The sequence below is a fragment of the Saccostrea cucullata genome, unplaced genomic scaffold (genome assembly GCF_032062105.1).
Source record: "Saccostrea cucullata isolate Sc308-1 unplaced genomic scaffold, CSIRO_AGI_Scuc_v1 ctg64, whole genome shotgun sequence".
NCBI lineage: Eukaryota > Metazoa > Mollusca > Bivalvia > Ostreida > Ostreidae > Saccostrea > Saccostrea cuccullata.
In genome coordinates, this window is record NW_026937285.1 from 459,583 (window position 1) to 481,224 (window position 21,642).

Here is a 21,642-nt window from a genome sequence, read left to right on the forward strand (position 1 = left end):
TAAAATGCGGAAACAATTGAGTGTTTATATTGTGATTGCAAACCCTTAATTTTTTGTGTAAGATATTTATGTTCAAGTTTGTCATTTATGCGCAAATATATAACAGATTTGTGCCAAAAGAATTTCTTTATACCAATGATTTTCCACAGGAACAATTTGATGATGCAAAGAAACCATCCGTATACAGTCACTAAACACCAACCAACCGTAAAATACAGCACAAGGCTCTTATGAGTTCCTCTGGCTTGTCTGGTTATACATCAGGTTATTTTACCTGTATCCCCTTAAGTTAATGTCACGTTGAATCTAATATGGTGTAACGGAGACGAAACTAAAGCCTTTTATATAATGAGGTACCTTTTCCTGTATCGTATATTTTATATAGATCTGCCTACATATAAATAAGTAATAATTCTTTTTTATTTAAACAAATATAATATTGAGTAAAGAACTAAAGATTAAAGAAATGAAATTTCTTATTTCATATCAAATGAGCCCCTCTTCTTTTATTAGTGGAGAAAAAGACTTTTTTAAAGAGGGATTCTGAATGACTTTATCGGAGTATAGTTTTAGTTACTGATATTTCAATGATTGTTTATCAAGATCAAAGAATAAACCAAAGTTTTATATTATTCACTTTAGATTACTTTACTCGTTGCAGATATTTCAGCATCCAAACCAATATCAGTCACCAAGAGTCCCATTGGGCAAAATGCTTGCCTAAGTAACTTTGACTCTATTGTTCGTCAGAGATCAGCAAGTTTTTTTTTTCTATTTTAATTTCATGAAAATTTTGACCACACTGTGGACCAACATTTAGCTTTACGCTTAAAGAAAGCTAAATATTCGTAACTTAACCACTTCCAGATTCTAAGATAATAAGCACAATTCGTTCTTGATTATTAAGTTTTAAATTGAAGTGGATTAAAATATGTTAGGAATCCTTTGACCCTTTATTCAGCAATTATACAAATCATCTTTTAGATAAATATTTGATCTGTTTTAAAATGAGCGGTATGTCTGGAATTACAATAATTCCTATAACAGTTACAATGACTATGGCACCAAAACTCCCAATAGTCTGTGACGAGGCTCGAGGGTCACTCGCCGAAATCTTCTTTCGAGCGTTTGAGGACAATTCCTTTTTATTAAGAAGTAGCTGATTCTTTATTTGCTGTATCCAGGCCTGAAGCTCGGAGTCGGTGTAATTGGTAAAAGAACACAGACAACTGCAGTTCGGAGCTACTGTTGTCGTTGGAAAATCGTAGTTATATGAGCCTAGAAAAGATAAGACGCTGGTTTAAATAATTTTTTCATGGAATATAAAAGATGATAATTTTAAAAAAATGAAGCATAAGATAATGCATTATTTAATTTTGTCATATTTTTAAAGAAACTGCTTTTATTACTTACATCCCAGATTATTTTCAGTAAAGTTTATGGACGTTACAAAGGACGATCCATTGTTTATAATAACTGTAAAAAAAATTTACATTATATATTACTTTGTATATAGAGTGTAAAAATATACAAGTGATTAATACAGAGGTAGAAAATTAACGTTTTATATTTTTCCCAGTCAATTATTGTAATTATCGATAAAAAAGGTAAGCAGAATTTCGAGGGTATCTGTAAATATGTTTAAAAGATTCAATTATATATTGAAAATATCAATTTCATTTTATTTAATTTTCTCTCTTTTATTAAAAGCATTGTTTCAATATTTGCATTTGTGTTCTAAAACAGTACAGGGATATTGCGATTTGAAAGCTTTGTTGCGCTTCCTTATTCGCAAATTTCAAATAATATCAAAAAATAAATATAAAGCATATGCTTTAACTTTTTAAGTAATTGTTGAAAATGTATATTATTGAACAATTTGATTTGAAACATTATTGTTTATTGTTGGAATCTTCAAATATAAAAACTACCAGTTAAAACAAGTAACACACCTTCATCACTTTGATTTAATCCCTTGACAAACACTGTGTAATTGTCAGGCGCCGGAATCAAGTTAACCTGAACACTCATATTAAGATTGAAGTACTGCTTGAAATTAATCATGGCACCGGTACATTCAAAGTCTGTGTCGTTGATCTGAACGACTTCCACGGCGATACAAATCCGTACTCTCCTGAGGCAGTGTTCCTCGCAATCCAGGGGAGTGCTCATGTTGGTAAATACCTGGAAAAGAACGCTTTCATCCGTGATGTTTTGGTCTATTTGTGTTCCTATGTATGTTTCATTCCCCGTGCTATCTGAAAAAATACATCATGGGAAAAAGTATATTACAAAAGGAAGACAGCACTGCGCAGTGGATTTATATAAATTAATAAGATGTGTTTGTGAAACAATATGCGCCCGGCGGCAACAAAGTTCGAAAAAGCTATTGTGTAAGTTCGAAAAAGCTATTTTTAGCATATATTGGTCACAGTCAAGGTCACAAGGTCATTGACCTTGGTGTCATTTGTAAGAACTTTATCAGTGTAGTATGCGTACCATTTATGAAGTCTCTATCTGCTATGGTTCAAAAGTTATGGCGAAGGTTAAAGTTGACAACAGACAGACAAACAGATAAACAGACAGACAAACAGACAGACAAATTGGACAAAAATAATATACGTCCTGATCTATCGATCCGGGTGCATAAAAATTTGTTTAAACACAGTTTAACTGCTAATCCACTAGTACTATTTGTTTATTAAGTAATGAAAACAATAGCAAGAATGTTAAATATTTGTTTATTTTTTATACAGAAAACTTAATCTGAGTATTGAGAAATCTTTAAATTTAAAAAAAAGTGTTTACTGGTTTACTGAATGTCTCTTTCACCTATATTGTATCCTTTGTGACAAAGAAATGGAAGCCTCGTTGAACAATTGACAGCCTCCCATAAGTATTGACTGAATGGGTCCATGATAAGTTTAGCACATCTCTCAGTTGGAGACCCTGCTATTGGGACGCCATCATTTCTTCTGTAAACGTTACATCTACTGACATCATACCATTTATATGTGGCGTCATATGGGTAGTAAATAGGGAATACCAAGGATTTATTCTGAGGCCTGTGAACATACAATCTAATTTATATAATCAGATTCTTTAAACATTTAATCTTAACCCAAAAAGACCTTTTTTGATCAATGAGTTCCATAGGAAGATGCAACTCTACCGTCTTTAACATAAAATAAGCGTTAACAATTATTACCATGCAGCACTTGGTAAAATGCAAATGAATTCGCTTAAAAAGATATGGGATTTAATCGAAAAATTTTAAAACGTTTAGAACATTTAAATCACAAGAAAACTAGATAGTTTTCTTAGGTGTGTACTGCTATTCAAAATGTTTAAAGTTCATAAATAACTATATCTACAAAATGAACGTTTTACTCGTCCATAATTTTAACCATTTGATAATACGAGGGGGAAAAATGAACGTGACGTGTGAATCTTACATTTTTTTTATCAGTTTCAAAATGCACATTTAAAAGAAATTGCGTTCAGAAAAATACATTAGTCAGCAAATATTTCATGAACTCTTCTCATCCAAAGAATGACAACCCAAGAAACTGATTTTATGTCAATACGATATATCCCAGTGTGCTTAAAATAAGATACCACAAAGTCTGACATATCTGGGACAATAAAATTTGTTTTATATTCTGAAATTTTACAAGACCAAGGCGTTAATGATAATTAGACAACAAACTTTTTTAATAAACCTGATGACTTAGACTTTTCAATCATCAACCTCTCTAACTAATACAACAATATACCTTAATTTTTCATTTGCATGCAGGGTTCATCTCACGCAGTTGATTCTATACGCCAGCGCATGCTCTACGTATAAACAAGTTCAAAAACAAGGTAGGCTATTGACAAAGAAGTTTTTGTAACAAGAATATCAGCAGTCTCGTTTAAAGTCATCATTTCGGATGGTCGATACAATGACCTTTCAACAAATACAATTTTATCATTAAATCAAATGCTGACTGACGTTTTTACAATTCGTATAAACTAATTATAAGGCTATTATTTACAACTAAATTGTCGACAGATTTTTCATTATTTTCCCCATCATGACAAGGTGCTCACGATGGAAAACTTGTCGGTAGTGGATGCTCATTCCTCTATAGCACCTCACCTTAGCTCTAATGTTTTTGAGGTCCGAGTTTGCTGTGCTCCAAAACCTGTATTGTTTATTACACTTTTGAGCAAAAATATTTTTCTTTATCTCCATTATTATTTCTTTTTGTAAAAAAAAACTGAATCCTTTTGGACTACAAGCAACTATTTTAATTATAAAGTAGTTTCCTCTTTTATCATACAAAGAAAAATTGGGTAAGCATGCAAATCACAGGGTTTTTTTTCCAATATCATTATTTCATTTCTACATGTATTTTTAGTTCAGGATTTTTTTTTAATTTGATAAACCATCTTTTGAGATACTTTCTTTTGCTCATCGGACCAAACAAAAAGATAGAGGGAAAACATCTTTATAAAATGAGATATGCGATGGTATATTTAAGGTGTTAAGGTTATTTTATAGTCATTTTAATACTTAGTTTTCAGTACATTCTGCTCAAACTTTAATAAACATCACTACAGATAATCTTTTACATCTTTTGTAAATGTATTTATCAATTATCAACTCTGCTCCTCTCATTGTATAAAATGTATAGTTTGTTCTATCATTTAGTTATTTGGATCCTCCTCCTTGTTTTGCTTCATGTTTGTTATACCGGTATTTTTTTTTCTCCTCCGGGGGCTCAAACTGGACAAATAAAATCTTCTAATTTGTAATAATCGTTGTCACTTACCACCCGTATTCCAGTAATTTCGCTCGAACATACATGAATGTAGCCGAATTCGTGCTAGCTTTCCCCATCCCAACTGTTGCACAATGAGCAAGGGACTCAGGTAAGTTAGCCTCGGCATCAAAAATCTCATATGTCAACTTTTTGATGTTGCCAAAGTAACCTGAAATACAAGATTCATTTTCAAAATTAGTTAATTCACATTGTGTTTCGAGGAGAGAGAAAAATATTTGCAAAAATTTACAAGGAAGTGTAGTTGACTATTTTTGAGAGAGAGAAGTTTCTTGTTTTACAAAATATTCTGCATATCCATATAACAAATAAAATTAAATTCAAATTTTGATATGTATTCAAGTATGTATTTCTATTTCTTTCGAGTACTTTTAAAATTTTAGCTCTTGGTTTGTATTATACAGCTCTTGATTAAATGCCATACGATTTGATGGACATTAAAAACATCTACTGCTGTGTTATCTTGAATTCTTATTAAATAATGCACATACTTTATAACGATTGTTTACCTTCGACTGTAATGGTCTGCATTAAACACTCCGGGAGATAACCTATTGTGAGAAAATTTAACATGATATAAAATTCTCTTTTTGTTTTCATCAACTAACACACCATGTTTTAGTCCTGAGAGATATTTTTTTCCCTGGAAATAATTTTGAAGATAAATATTATATCTAAATTGTTGTTTGATGTATCCTTTAATGTAAGCAATCTCGTAAGAGCTCCGCTAGATTTTTTTAAAAAAAAGTTTCTGTCTGATATTTTAGTATCGAGAAAAACATAATTTCTATGTAAATGGCTATTTTTAGAAAATGATCACGTGATATTTGAAACAAAAAATAGATACTACTCACACAGAGTAAAGAGACACAAAATGAACATTGGAGCTTTAACCATCCCTCTAGTGTATCATCCGGAGAACCTGAAATAATTTTTATTTAAATTAAATGTTAATTTAATTTTTGACCAAAGAATATTAAACATACAGTTCCACTGTTCTTAATTATTTTTTAAATAAATTTTTAACTAATAAAAACGTATCAACTTTAAAAAAAAAATACATCTTCATTGAAATGCATGTTATTATATATTACTTTTACGAATAAAATGAAGCTGTTTAACTTATCAAAAGATACCTTTTTCTACATGCATTCTGATTCGTACAAGTTGACCCCAAGATATGAAGAATACTTTCATCTTCAGCGACTTGTAATTAGTTTTAGAGAAACAAATCGCTGGAGATGATGTCATTAACTCAGTTTCAGAGATTATGACATTTTCCATTTCAAAACCATTTTATTTCAGTTTCAGAGATTATGACATTTTCCATTTCAAAACCATTTTATTTTTATCTTAACTTTAACTTAGTTTCAAGTAACATACTTACTTATTGTTTAATTCAAAAAGTTGCCGTTAAATTTAAAAAAGAATTTTAATTTTTTTAAAATCTTAACTCTATTTACAAAATAATTATTAATTGTATTTAATTTCTTTTGACAATTGATGTTAGATGAGCCATTATTAATAATCATTATTATACGACCAGTCGCGTGCAAGGTGAATATTTCTATTTCCATCAAGCAGATTTCAAAAGCCTATCTCTTTTATGTGTTCCTTAATCAACATTGCATGTGAGCAGGACACATATTTGCAATAATACAACTCCTCATAAGAGTACAACAGACAATCCACTAAAATAGCTACAACAATAGGTAATATATTTACCGATAATACGAGCTATTTACAAATGTTTTCAATAAAGAGCGAAATATTGAAATAGAAAGATTCTCTATCCTCATTTACGTTATTATTTGGTCTGTATGCCAAACAAAATCAAAAAAATCAATCTAGTCTGATTATTCTTGTGTTAGATATGGATACTATGACAAGGGACAAATTGACATAGAGAATAAACTCAGATGGGGAATTGTTGTTCATGATACCGTTATATACAAAATGGTACTGCGTATCCTTGTATTGTTAATTTCTCTGTTCTCTTTATTAACTTTTCGCTTGGGGCAACTATGTTAGGGTAGAGTACTTTGTAAATGTTCTTTGCAAATAATTATCATAATATCTATTCTATTCTAGAAATTTAAAGTAATCTCTACTATAACTTGCGTCCAATGTTTATGTCCGCAGTTGAATTTATATGCAACAATGTGTATTACGTACAAACAATTTAAAAAATGCTGCAGGCATCTCAAAGATAAAATGATGATGCAAGGATACCATTAAAGAGTCAATTTTTCACAAATTCTTTGTTCGGCAGAACGACCTCGTTTGCAAATACCGTTTATCGTTGAGTAGAATGTTGACTAACGTCTTTGAAACAAATTGTTAGAAATTATTTTCCGACTGGATTGTCCACGAAATTGTCCGTTTTACCGATCATTCCAAGGAACATGCGGCGGATGTGAATGGTCGTCATATAATAGGATACTCAATTTTCCATGGCACCTGATCCAACCTCTGTTTCCAAAGGGCTGATCTGCCTCAAACTGCTTTGATTGATTGGACTTTTGAGACAAATTGCAGTCCGTTCACTTTAGTTGGGACATTTTAGTTGAATATCCTTAATTTAATTTCATATGACTGATGTTTATTTATATAAAGTCCACTTGATTTGATTATCAAAAAAATAAGAATGACATGTGAAATTTATGATTAAAAGAAATATACATTATGTGTCAAAGCATTACACTGTTCTGCTATTTTTTTTATAATGTGTGATTTCCTCTCATTCAAAATTCCCTATTGATTTAAACTAATATATTTTTTTAAATTTTATTTATTTGTTTATTTTTTTTTTTTGTAATTGACTTTTCTTCCGACTTTTTACTCATGTGTAAAATGCTCCACACATTTTTTATTTATATTATGAAATTTATATAATTTTAAAAAGTCAGAATTTAGGGGCAAGATCCAAATCTTCAAAACATATTCATTATGCTCACCCACAAAAAAATCAGTGGGATACAAGTACTTTTTTGAATTGTTAATTGCAAAATTTAAGAATACTCACATATTCCATTTTTTAAAATTGAAATCCTCAAATCCGACACAGTTTGGAAAGATGAGATTCTAATATGAGAATTTTTTTTAAATTAAGGATTACTTTTCCCCATCACACATTTTTATCATAAGTAAAGTTTGACAGTATAATTTTCAAATTGGTTGCACATTATCCGTGTGAATTTCTTAACGTATATTTTGCTGTATAGCACGATTTGAAAGGCAATGTTTAATTATCTGTGTTTATCTTGCTTTCAAAGCTACTTTCGTGACACTGGGAGACAGGTTTCAGAGGAAGTTAATGATTACTCTTTGCTAAAATTAATTTCATCATTAAAAGGTATAGATTTTATTTAGCACTATAATGTACTACATTTTCCTTTGCACATTTCTGCATTCACAGAGTTGTTACAAAACTGTATGTCGATTTGCAATTCCTTCAAAGGTGGATGGGTAAATGCATGATTTTCAGTTTAAACATAATATCAATAAGACCAAATCAATAAAAAAAAAAAACTTGTGAAAACTATATCTTATGTCTTCAAGAATAATTTTTAGATAAAATATTTGAAAAAAAAAATTGCAACATTTCAAAATCAATTGTTTTTTGCCAGCATCGAGGGAAAGAACTTCAACTACTTGATATCGTGGACTGCGATTCTGTTTTATTACAGACCCAAATAAGTGCATCATAATGATAAAGATAATATAGCTGTTTAAAGAGCTCTTAATTTGCTTTGATTATATACAAACCAATTTATTGCTTTAAATTTCTTATTTAATATGACGGGCCTATAAATTACCGGGGACTATCAAATAGAATGGATAATTTTCTAAGCATAAAGTAGTGTCGTGCTCCTCTTTTCAAGAACTCTACAATAATTGAAAAAAAGAATATAGAGCATTTTGAAAAAGTTTTTTTTCTTCTATTTATACTTCCATCTAACCTACATTGTATTGTGTTTAACAGTGTTTGTTTGTGAAAGGTATTTACTTACAGAAAATACGTGTCAAGTAAGTAGGGAAGTAGAGAAAAACCCAACAAAAATAAGTTGGTTTACACTTTTTATGTCATTAGTTAGATCATTTTTATTGAGATAGTACATTGATCATCGACTATTTACATTTGCTGTGTTTTTCTAGTAAGCCAACAGTGAAATTGATTTGAAAACCGTTTTCGTGTATACTAATGCGTAGAAATTTGCGCAAACATGACGTTACAATGAGGCAATGAGACATTAGTAAAAAATACATTGGGCAGCAAAAAATTCAAATATTGAGCATATTTTTTATGCTTTCAAACATTTAAAATGTAAATATAAGGAATGTTAATTAAGTTTCGAGAGATTTATTGGTGTATAAATCACACAGACTTGCACATAGGCATATTTTTCATAAATAAATAGCTTACTGATTATAACCAACGGAAAACTGTATGACAAACGAGCAAACGAGATGATTCTGCTTTTCCATTATCAACTCACCTGATTTTTTTTTCAAATATTGTGCTGTATTGCAAATGATAAGTGAGGAAGAATTATCTTAAACATTGTTTGGCATGTTGATAGTCTAATACAACAGATGACATTCGTAAGAATGAAGACTACCGATTTCCCCACGGTTTCAAATGTGTGTTTATTTTCAAAATCTTTTTAGTTATATACATTTTATTGTTCTTAAGAATCTTTCAAGTCATCTAATTAATATTTTCTCCATTAGTCAAATAATATTCATTTTCAATTATATTTGCAATTTTTTAAGATTTAAAAGATTTCCAGATAAAATTATATTACGACGGATATATATTTCATATGTTTGCTCACCTGAATACTTAAAAATTGTCAATTTCATACAAATGGACAATAGATTTCTAAAAACGTAATATTGATAAATATTGACAAAATATTGTTTGCCATATATACTTTTTTAACCTTTTAGTTCCTGTACAAATTAAAAAAGCTGAGAAATTGATTTGGCGAACATCAATGACAATGAAATCTACAAGCACTGGCAGAAATTAACAATATCTGATGAAGTTTCCTTTTATCTCGGAAACCTGTTCACGATTCGATGCAGAGAAGAATAGGATGAAAAAAAATTGATAAAAAAAAAGTTGAATGATGTTGAACTATCAATATCGTCATGTTATGGATACTCTAAAACGCAGTAATGTATGATGTGTCGTTGTTACATTTTGTAATAAAGAAACAAACATTAAGCAATATTTACATTCAGTGTAATTTTCTTTACGAAATCCATTAGACGTCGCGCACAGAATTGGGGCTGATTTTGTAACGTCAAAATATACTTTTCTGACGTTATTGTATACGTCATTTAAGCGTAGAAACGTCAAAAATTCAAGGCGTAACAAATAAGACTAGACATTCAATTTCTTCTCCTGTTTTCTTAAAAATGTCTTACTTATTTTAAAATATTTTTTTAAATAAAAAAAATTGTTTATTTGCACATTTTAAAAATAATATTTTATCTGTTAAAAGTTTTCCCAGCAAATAGAGAATACAGCTCATATTGGTGTTATATGCCCGGTTGAATACCATAATACGCATATTTGTGTCGTAGTAACAAAACCGACTAGACATCAGAATCGCTCTATTAATCTCTCCTACTACTTGCTTTTAATTTTTTAAAGAAAAATTTGACTACCTCTTGATTTGCACATTTTATTTATCAACTTTGTTTTACGAAAAGAACCTGTTATATGGTAAAAAATCTTTACCAAACATTCTATCTTTTCTTGTAACTTGTCAAGATTACGGCATGTTACGGTACACTTCCTATTTTTCGAACAGTCGGAACAGTCCGTAAATTAGAAAATTTTATTGAATATTGTGTGACATCATCACAGGAAGTATAAAAGCTTGATACAAATTGCCAGAAAAATCCATGTAGCCAAACCGATAAAATGACCAAAAGTATTAACACCCGTCGTTTACAGTGTTACAAGTTACGCAATTTCAAACCCCAATACTATGCGCGACGTCTTAGAAATCCATGACGTTCGAATCTCTATAACACACGCGAAACCTTGTCACCGCGCGTTAGAATACACAGTAGGAACTATATGCATTTTCAATACTTTATGAACACCAAAATGTACATTGTTTGACACAATTTAATTTTAAAAAATTAACCCTGTTGAATTAACGTAAAAATACAACAAATGTGCATTTAAAATTAATTTGTCACTTTTTTCCTCGCAATGTTCGTTTGCGTTATTTAACTTTACGACGTCACAAACGGCTCTTACGTCTATAAAGCACACCAGTATTGAAGAGCGCTAAATTCACATCAAAGATTACCGAAATGAACAATTATGAAGAGGAAAAAATTAAAGAATGTAAAAATAAGTATTGAGTTCATATTTTGGGATGTCTTCGGTCCTTACAAATTATCTTACCGCGCATTTGTCGGCACGGCCAGGTGTGTTATAGGACCGAAGACATCCCAAAATATGAATTCAATGCTTAAATAAAAAATTATATATAAAAATCATTTTTTTTTTCTCCAGAATAGTTTTAGGTACAAAATTCTGAATCAAATCTAACATTTTTTTTCTTTCTCGTCGTGCATTTTCAATACTTTTAGGATAACTAATCTTCAATCAGCTAATAAGATTTTTTTTAAATTTTATAACTAAAACATATTTGATTTAGCTGTACATAATTAAATTATACTCAATATGTACACTGTACTAATTTTACTTAACTTAGAATGAGAAATAACCCGTTGTAGTAAATGTCATTTTAAGTCAAAGTAATCAAAGAAATTATCTTGTTACAATGAGTCATAAAAGCATAGTCAATTTAAATGTAATGATTTCATAGTTAGAAATGAATCTGTTTAATTTAAATTATTAAAATGTAAGTCGTATTAAGCCACCCTTCATTGCAATTTACTCTATTTTAGAAAAAAAAAAAACACTTGAGAAGCGTTATCGTTAATCCAAATATATGGGTAATATTACAAAATAAATCATTTCCCTCATTTGTTGAAATATTTATTTTAAAACATTTATTGATAAATATGTATGGATCGATTAGGTTTATGAAATATAAGTGGATTTCGTGTTCAAACAGTTAGCTTACTAACAACTTTCCATTTAAAACTAAACCGAAAGAGGGCTTTCATACGAGACTGAATAGGAAATCGAGCTTTGTCACGAACTGGTGCCAACATGCAGATATTATTTCATTTTTTTTAAATTTCTAATTGGTTTTCCTTCCACATTTTCAATTTGTTTTTTTTTATATCATTCTCTAGGAATCTTTAATTAAATGTGTGTTCATAGATTGAGTTTGTGGGTGTAAATGATATCTGTGTATTTACCAGTCAATACAATAGCTTAAAAGTAAATTAATTACAAGAAAAACCCAATTTCAACAAGTACGAGTGATGTTTAAAAATGATAAAGCTTTATTGACATTTTTATCTGCTTTCTCTCTGCAATATTACATCTCGACATATCATATCTATTTATCTTATACACGTGTAGCAGACTTAATTTCATTTTGAGATCTGCGATCGCTACAAGTAACATGATGACAGAATTAATAATTCTAGAATTATTGAAGAATTCCTCTAGAATTATTGAAGTTTTACAGTAATATACTCAATCAATTTCTTATGTATTGGATGAAAAAAAAGTAGCAATGTATTGTAAATGCCAGTACTAAACTATAAAATCAATCACAAAATAAGATTAAAAAAAGAGAAAGCATTCATGTTTGATAATAAATTTTACCCAACATTTAAAATTTCAGATAAACTTCACAATAATTTCTTGGTTTTTGCCATGATTTTGTGCCTAGATTGATTGACTAATTGTACGTTGTTTTATGTCCCATTCTAGAATTTTTCACTCATGTAGAGGCGTCCTTTTGTCCTTTTAATCGGCACCCAGGGCCACTGAGCAGTGAGGGATCTTTATCGTGCCAACGCCTGCCGTGACTCGGTTTTAGGGTCTGATCCGACGGGTCCGCAACTTTCACTTCAAGTGCCGAGCTCATGGCGAAAGAACATTCGCTACCCATTTTTTAATCGACTTAGGTCAATCGCGGCCAAAATTAGAACTAATGGCCTCCCGATCACGGAGCAAGCGCTCTACCGACTGAGCTACCGTGAACGGTTTTTGTGCCTAAAAGATACGTTCCTGCGCTATAAAATATATAACACTCATTTTTAACTATAGTTTTTAACTAAGTTACTAGTAATAATAAATATTTAAAATATGATGATATTGGCAATAATTGCGCTTTCTCTTTATTTTTTGTCCCAAAAATCTTCTGCCGCGGAATAAATATATTTCAAATCTTCAAGTTGTTGCAGTTATCTCCCATTTTTAAATTACATTTCTTTGAGGAATAAAACACCAAGTGAATTTCAGCCACTAAATTTAAAACTTACAACCCCATTGTGTTAAATCTAGTTTTCAATTTATGAAACCTGGTTGAAGCGATCCTGAGATTTGCATACAGTAACTTCACAATTTAATTGTACTAATTATTCAACTGTGAATTGCACATTAAAACGGTAAATGTTTATCAATAAATCGTTAAGCTTATCAATAATAGGATTATCTGGTCTCCTAAACAAATAAAATATTTCTTTAAAAATCCTATGTTAAACTGAATTGATTTCTATTGAACAATAAAATATATTGTGTTCCGTATTATATGGTAAAAGAAAAAGTATGCCAGAGTAGAATTTGTCTATTAGAGATTCTTTTAACTGAAGTAGGCTTTTAAAATATAAACGGAAAATAACACATGCCAATTAGCATTGATATTCTTTGAGGAGAAAAATCAAAGCTTTTTTTTTACATACAAAATAAAACCTGTTGCCCTTAGAAGCATGCTATCAACAAATTTTAAACAACAGTGGTTCTTAATAACACATTTATATGTTCCCCATGTACGAATTCAATCAATTCATTCACTTTAATGGGAGTGGTGCTTCACTGAACAAATTTTGATTCTCACTTTTCATTGCAATTTTGTGCAAAGTTAATTCTGAAGGTAAAAATATGAAAAGTTAACAAACGGAACGCTTGACAGTTGGACAGACAAACAAAATCAAAACTTCCAGAGGAAGGTTAATCTAATTTTGGACTCTGATCTAAATTCTATAAAAGTTAAGCACGATAAGACAAGTAACCATGCCTTTGAAATCCTACAATCAACTTTAAATACCTCAAAATTAATATGAATATATATATTTTTATTGAATGAAACAGTATCCCGTGAAATGTCTTGAAAGAGAAGAGGCAGAAAAGGAAGTTTTTAGGTGTCAATATTTGTAAAGTATCGGTAATGAATAAATATTTTGATATTCGCTGTATTCATTTTAAAATTTATAAACAATTCACTATTTCCCTTCAATTTGATGTAGTTAAAAGCACTTACTGCACGCCATTAATGTCTGATCTGTAAAAAGGGAATTAAGTTTATACATGTATACAATCTTAAACTGAATAGCTTTCTCTTGAACATTCAAGAATCATGTGTTCAGCATTTTAAAGTAAAAGAAAAGTAGAGTTGGTCTCGGAGAGGTTCTTTTACATGAAAAAGACAGAAAACAAACACTTAAAATACCACACGCCAATATTGGTCATAAGTATTTGTAGCAATGATGTTCTTTTGGAGAAAAAGGAATTGGTTAGCATACAAATGAAACCCGAAGCTCTTAAACGCATGTTTTCAATACATTTGTAATATACTAGTAGTCCTTCTTAAGAATAGATCATATACGTTCCCTGTGAGGAATTAATAAACTTTAATGGGAAGGGTGCTTCGTTTTTACTTTGTATTCTCACTTTTCGATGCTATTTATGCAAATTTAAAATCTTCCAGTCCTTCTGACAAAATATGAAAAAGTTAACAAATGGACAAATAGCACGCAGAAGAGTTTGAAAAACATACAAACGAAACCCGAACTTCCATCAGAAAGGTTACCTCACTTTGGTCTCATTTGATCTTTTAAAAATGTCAAACACGAAGAAACGCTTTCTCGTGTTTTCTAAAATATCGTCATTAATTTATGATAGTGACTACGAGACTAGTGATTAAGCTTTTGAAATCCTACACTCAAATTAACATACCTCACTATAAATATGAACATGTATGTCTTTATTAAATGATATCAAACTAAAAAAATCCATTGAAATTTTTCAAAGAGAAGAGGCAAAAAAGGGAGAATTTTACTTGTGAGATACGTCAGTGTTTTAAGGAAGTGTCGGTGATTAAGAATGTTCCATTAGTCCTGTGTTTTCAACATCATATGAGCGATTTACTGTTTTCCTGCATTTTGATGAAGTTAAAAGCACTCAAAAAACCATTCTGTCTGAACTCCGAAAGAGAATTAAGTATATAAACGATCTAAAGCAGTGAAACAGGAAGATGTACTTTTGCATCAGCAACTGCGCCTGCAATTTAGTTCCATTAACAACCGCTAATTAGCCAGCATTAAATGTTGCCTCATCACAACACTTTTAAGTGACTTCCTCCGCGATGTTTCCAGTCGGAAAACATATAAGCAGTCATGTTGGTTATCCAGGATGTATGTAAATCCACAAAGACACAAGTTGGTATATGTCAAAAAAGCGTTAAAATTCCTCTAGTCATGGTAAAAGCAATTGATCTAAATCCCGGATATAATATTCTTTTGGTTGAGGTTCAATTCTAGTATGCCTCAAAAACTAATACCTTAATAAATTATTAGATTTTGAGGCATTCTAGAATATACGATAAATTATTTTGGCCTAAAGGAGGCTTTAGTATCTTTAAGATTATTTAGAAAAAAAAAGCATGTCCTTCGAAAAGCCCAAGGATATTTTCAAGCAAAAAAGTATATAATAACTATAAAGAAATATTTCTTGAACAAAAATATACAAATTCGATCCAAAAAGTCCTACCAAGCAAATCATTCTTGTGACACACTTCCATACACTTTGCAAAACCAAACTCGGAAATGAATACACGTATTGAAAAATTAATGTGGTCAGTTCACTCAGTTGGATAAAACGCTCACTTGACTTACGTTGTTTTCAAATATAGAAATCACAAATTGTCGGTCTTATTACCTGAACATCTAGCAGTTAGAGTTGTTAAGATTTTCTTTTCAAAGTAAACAAACGTGCTAGTATTTTCAAAAACACGATTCAAAGCAAAATATTTCTTCGAAGAGTAGCATAGGCGAAGCATTTTTCGAGAACGGAAACTGAATTATCTTGTAATTTTCAAATATTCTTTGGGGCTCGTACCATTTTCATTTAAAAAATTTGGTCGTAAAAATAAATTATTGTTTACTAGCATGTTTAATTTAATGTATTTATGAATATAATTTAAGAATCAGATAAATATTTTTAAACATAAAATCCTTCTGTAAATAATATAACCTTCGTTTACAAGAAAAATAGCAAAAATGAACTATTTTACTAATTTAAATATTAAAAAAACATTTATCATTGTTTCAATGAATTTGCCTACAAAGTGTTCCTTATCAAATTAATTTTGGTTAAACATTGTTAAATACATTAAGTCGTGTTTAAAAATCGTTCATTTTAAGCACGTTTACATACCATTAATAAAGAAATTTTTTGCTATAAAGTATCATTTAATGCATGGAAAATGTTTCACCCCGTTTTAAACACTCAAAAGCTATTTTTGATATTTGAAATGGTGTTAACTGTATGAAGTGCATGTAATCAAGATACAAAAAGTAAAGATTTTTTAATCATTCTTATTGATTTGCATAGTATGAGAATTCAGTATTTATATGTTAAAATTTTATTTCTATTTAGAAAACATTTTAAAAGAGCTTCTTAGTGTTTAAATTTAAGGATTATCATAGCAAACAGATGTGCAAATATAAATGTGCACACGTTTGTGTGTAATTTCTTCAAAATAACACATACCGTATTCCGCTGATGAACTACATCACAAAGTTTTCCTTGGAATTCATCATATTTAAATATCACAAGTATGTATTTTTCTAATAACAAAAAATGTTTCTCAAATTTAATCTCTATCGTTCATTTTACATAAAATTCACCCACTGCTAGATATACAAGATAATCCAAGGTAAATATTCAATAAAAATGAGAGCAATATTTTTTTTCAAGAAACACTGTTTAATTTACAAAAAAAAGGAAACTGCATATTAATATTCAATAGTGTCCATAATATTTACAAACCTTATATTTCTGTCTCCTTGTTATACCATAGTGTTGCTCCAAGATAAAACAATTAATGTATTCAATCACTGCACACCTTTAAGTTGCCTCGAAACAGAGCAAGTATAAAGTCTGATCGAAGCACCCAATGTCTGCAAATCATTTACAATCAATAGAAACTAATTATTAGGTCACTGGCCGATGCTGTTTGCCTTATTTTATCGCTTTTAATTAAAGACAGATTTTACATGTAATTGAAGGAGATTTAATTATATTTATTTTGGTATTTTTCAAACATGATAATGTGTAAAGTTTAAAATTAACGCAGAATGATCAATATCATAAATCCAGTGAAGAAAACAAATCTAAATCAGGGTAAAATGACAGACTCCTGGCAACATTGGAGGTGGGATCAGGTACCAAAGAGGATTCAGCATCCCCTGTCGACAGGTCAAAGCCGACTTGAGCCCTTTGCTGTGATCATACAGACGGAGCAATCTGTAGTTAAAATCTGTATGACCTAAAAATTGGTATGAAACATGTAAAAGCAAATACAACCCAGCGATTAGTTGCTTTTGCAAACAATTTAAAGTCATTTAATTAGAATTTTTGCAAAATGCTGAATTTAAGTCAAGTTGTAGACATTAAAAACTCTTAGAAATCACAAAATTTTACTAAATTCAAAAACATAAAACTTACGACTTTTCAATTATTTTAAAAAGCTTTCTCCATGATAAACGAAAGTCTAGACTTTTCATATTATTGACAGTTTCAATAAAATGGAAATTGTAAATTTACTTTCCTTGTCACGTGTCCATTGTCATTGGTATTTTGTTAAACAGTCTGTACACAAAAGTACTCTGAAATTGATGTTTAAAAGATGCTTGAGTTTCTGATCGACAATGTTATATATGGGGTTTAGGTCTTCCAACAATCCATTGGAATTTCATGTGCAGACCTATTTTTGTATTCATATGAAGCAGAATTTGTTAAAAATCTTGAAAAGAAGAAAAAAATTTTGTGGCCTTCAAGTCGACATTTTTTTTTTATAAATCGTTATTTCCATTCTTATGTCGATTTATCCCAGTAAGCTTGAAATAAAAGATACCACCAGTCCAACACATCTGTTTCATATAATAATAATTTAGATACTTTACTTGAATGAGACGTTAATGGTAATCTTACATCCAAGCTTTATGATAAACGTGATGACTTTAACTTCTCAATCGTCAACTTCCCTTACTTATGCAGCAATATCCTTTCATCAACTACTTACGAGGTTTATATCCCTCAGCTGAATCGACGTGCAAGAGCATGCTCTACGTATGAACAATATCTAGAAAGAGGTAAGAGGTAAAAAGAGTTAAATTATTGACAAATAAGGTGATGAAACAAGATTAGATCTAGAAGTCATTATTTCGTAAGTTCTATGGTCGATACAATGACTATATCAGTAAATCCCATTTACCACATAGTCAAATGCTGACTGATGCTTCTCAAACTAATTGTTAAGCTATTATTTACACACTGAATTGTCGACGGATATTTTCCTAATATTTTCCGATCATGACAAGGAGCACACGGCGGATGTGAGCGTTCGGCAGGGGATACAAAAAGTTTTAATTTTGTACGCCTCAGTACTTGGGTCTTAAAAATTTTATTTATTTTTGTATCATCATTTAAGGGGAATATTCAGTCTAACAAATATTATTTGCATTACATGCATAAAAAGGGCAAATTAATCCAGATTTTTTAATTAATTTATACCACAGGCAAGGTTTATTCTTATTCATTGAAAATTTGTAATTGCGTCTTGTGAGTTGTGGGCCAAAAACATTTTAAAATGATATGTAATTAACATATTTTTCCGTATACATGTATTGTTTCCAAATTTTAGTTATGGCCCAAGCAATTCTCAATGCGATCGGTAAATAATATATTATGAAATATTATGCATCTATGAAAGATTGGTGTCTGCTCACATGGGATTCTTGGTATCTAAAAGGTCTCGATTTTGAATCAGAATGGCTTATTATTCTAAAAGTCCCAAGTTCCATCCAACAACCTCCACATCAGAAGAAGGCAATAGGTAAGATACAATCAATCACGGGGCTTTAGAGGTTTATAATGTATCCTTGAATCATTTTATCACCTTTTCATTATTTGTTACTTTAGACTGCACTTCAATTGACAATTTACACAATCGATCGATCCAGGATTAGGGTTATTTCAAGGAAGTATGGAATCAAAGGTATCTCGTTCCATTGTTCTTTGGTTTTGATTCAGTAGAATTAATTCGACTATTGATCAACAAAATTTAGTACTAAGTTTACCTTTGGTTTTGTTTTCATCTATTTTTTAAACTCAAAGCTACTAAGGCCTTTTTGTATACATTAATTGGTTTTATCTCGATGAGATCACAAATGAATATAACACTGGCAGTGCAATTTTCACTTTATGCATTTATTGACCATAGTGATGGAATACATGTAAATGGAGATTACGTACAGTATTCAAGCTCAAAAGGACATGAAACAATACAAACCAGGAGTACAAAACATTAGAAGTTGGACCAGGTGCCATGGAGAAATAAGCATTCCTGCCAATCGGTCACACATTAAACAGGTCGAGACCACTAGATTTTCTGACGTCAGAATAAATTTGCATGTAAGCTAATATGTTTACTTTACCTACTGCTGAATGAGCCGCAATGCATTGTGGGCTACTACAAGTACCTAGCTGTGAAATTAAAGGCAACTTGAATTGTCCCTTGGAAACTTATTTTCAATTCTTTTTTGAAATTTGTGAAAGAAATATTTAAAATGATGCATAATTTTTCATTTTTATGCTCACATTTACAAAATTTGCTTTATGAAGCCTTATATCGACTTATAATACCTCGGCCTAGTATACCTTTGTTCAAAGAGACGTATAAGTGCTATCGTGTCGATAAAACATGAGTTTTTTTCACGTGATATACGTGTACATAGCTTTCGCAGGTAGTATATAGGTCCTTGGTTTTAGACAGCAGGAGAAAGTGTGCAATTATTATTTAACCCCTCAATATTATCAGAAAGTGTTTTATGTATATGCAAAATTCAAAGCGTTTGTACGATATACGAAGCGACTGTTAATCATCTAAAACAACTCCAATATTAAGTGTGAGCATGGAGCAATGTCTTTAGAATATAATCTTTCAATTTCGGTCTAATAAAGTTATAAAGAAGCTCTACAGTTTTTCCGGTGACGAGTTAAATTTTGTGCAGTAAACCGACGAAAACCACGTGTAACCATTGAATCGTAAACACGTGGTAGACTGTTATGCTTGGGACTCTTTCACTTGATTGGAGAACGGGCGTGACGAAGACATCGTCACGTGTTGAAAATTGTCTTCCATATAAGGTAGTGGTCTCGATCTGTTAAACTGGTTGAATTTTCTATTCTTACAAACCTTTGCTTATACCATATATGGTGATTGTTATTAAAGCTGACATGAATTCTTAAAAACGCAACATTTTCATCTATGTACGACTTGTTTCATACCAACTATAGCCGTATTCCGCCATATTTCTCTCAGATACCTTGTCTCATTGTAACGATGTATACCCCAATGCGCTCGTTACACTTGAATGATTTTTTGGATTGGGTATCGACTTGTGCACATCTCCGATGGTAAAGCATATGAGAACACATGAGGTGATCAAGACATTTCAAAAACAAAATAAACAACATGATAATCATATTTTTGAATGATTATTGATTTGAATCAAAAGAAAAAAATGCAAGTTTGGAAGAGAATTTTAGATGCATGAGTACGTATTTTTACAGTGCGCCTATTTATGCAGAATAAACTTGAAATAAAAAGCAGTAAAATTTGCAAACACATTTTGAAATTATATCATTTGAATGGAACAAAACAACCAACGTCTTTGATTTGCAGGTCCTATGCAATTGATCATGCATATCGAGAAAACGCCTCGAACGCTGTAAATGTACCCATACCTGGTAATAAGATTACTGCATCGGTTCGAAGATGTGCACAAGTCAAGTGATATACACCCTGAATTCCATTTATTGAAATATACATCACAAAAAAGAAATAAACTCCATAAAAGCTCAACAGTAAACACACTGTCATTACTCCGTACACACTAGCACGACGATACACTTAGTCCGTGCTGATCAGATTTTGGTCAGGGAAAATATCAAAAGTGGAAAGAGAAGTTATTTGGTATTTGCGCGGTTGAAAGGGGGGGCGGGGTATTATAACTGATGTTCATAAGCTATAACTGTGAATTGTTTATCTACATGTAGTTCTAATATACATTCTATACACACACGGAGAAAGGCCATCCCCTGTTCAGATTGACATTTAGGCATTTGATTTTTTGGACGAGGGGGGGGGGGCATACAAAAATAATTGATATGACCGTTATTTAAATATTCTTGAAAGACAGACATTTCTGCCGAATTCAGTTTTGAGATTTTTTTTTTTAAATGTGTCACTCCGACCACAAAGTATGTGCATTTTGAGGAATGTAACTGTTTTATAAAAATTATGTTGTTACAGGAAGTATTTCGAGATTTCAGTATCCCTGCCTGATAGTC

General features: G+C 30.8%; 1 protein-coding gene across 2 annotated transcripts; it reads right to left on the bottom strand.

The window, feature by feature from the left end:
* Positions 1-932: 932 nt before the first annotated feature.
* Positions 933-17,188, bottom strand: LOC134247722 (uncharacterized). Of its 2 annotated transcripts, XM_062730056.1 has the most exons (8): positions 17,056-17,188; positions 5,684-5,751; positions 5,339-5,380; positions 4,821-4,980; positions 2,833-3,065; positions 1,953-2,258; positions 1,414-1,476; positions 933-1,278 (listed from the first exon to the last, which is right to left on the bottom strand). In XM_062730056.1, the coding sequence occupies exons 2-8, from the start codon at positions 5,724-5,726 to the stop codon at positions 974-976; spliced, it is 1,152 nt and encodes a 383-aa protein (XP_062586040.1). In that variant the 5' UTR covers positions 5,727-5,751; positions 17,056-17,188; the 3' UTR covers positions 933-973. The 2 variants fall into 2 exon arrangements, with proteins under 2 accessions (XP_062586040.1, XP_062586041.1); XM_062730057.1 differs by lacking the exon at positions 1,414-1,476.
* Positions 17,189-21,642: the final 4,454 nt, after the last annotated feature.

Excerpts from the sequence above, each read along its gene's own strand:
- LOC134247722 (XM_062730056.1), bottom strand. The coding sequence starts at position 5,726 with ATGGTTAAAGCTCCAATGTTCATTTTGTGTCTCTTTACTCTGT. Across the intron at positions 5,381-5,683 it reads TTTGTGTCTCTTTACTCTGT|GTTATCTCCCGGAGTGTTTA; the intron begins GTGAGTAGTATC and ends TTCTCACAATAG. Across the intron at positions 3,066-4,820 it reads AAATTACTGGAATACGGGTG|GCCTCAGAATAAATCCTTGG; the intron begins GTAAGTGACAAC and ends GTATGTTCACAG.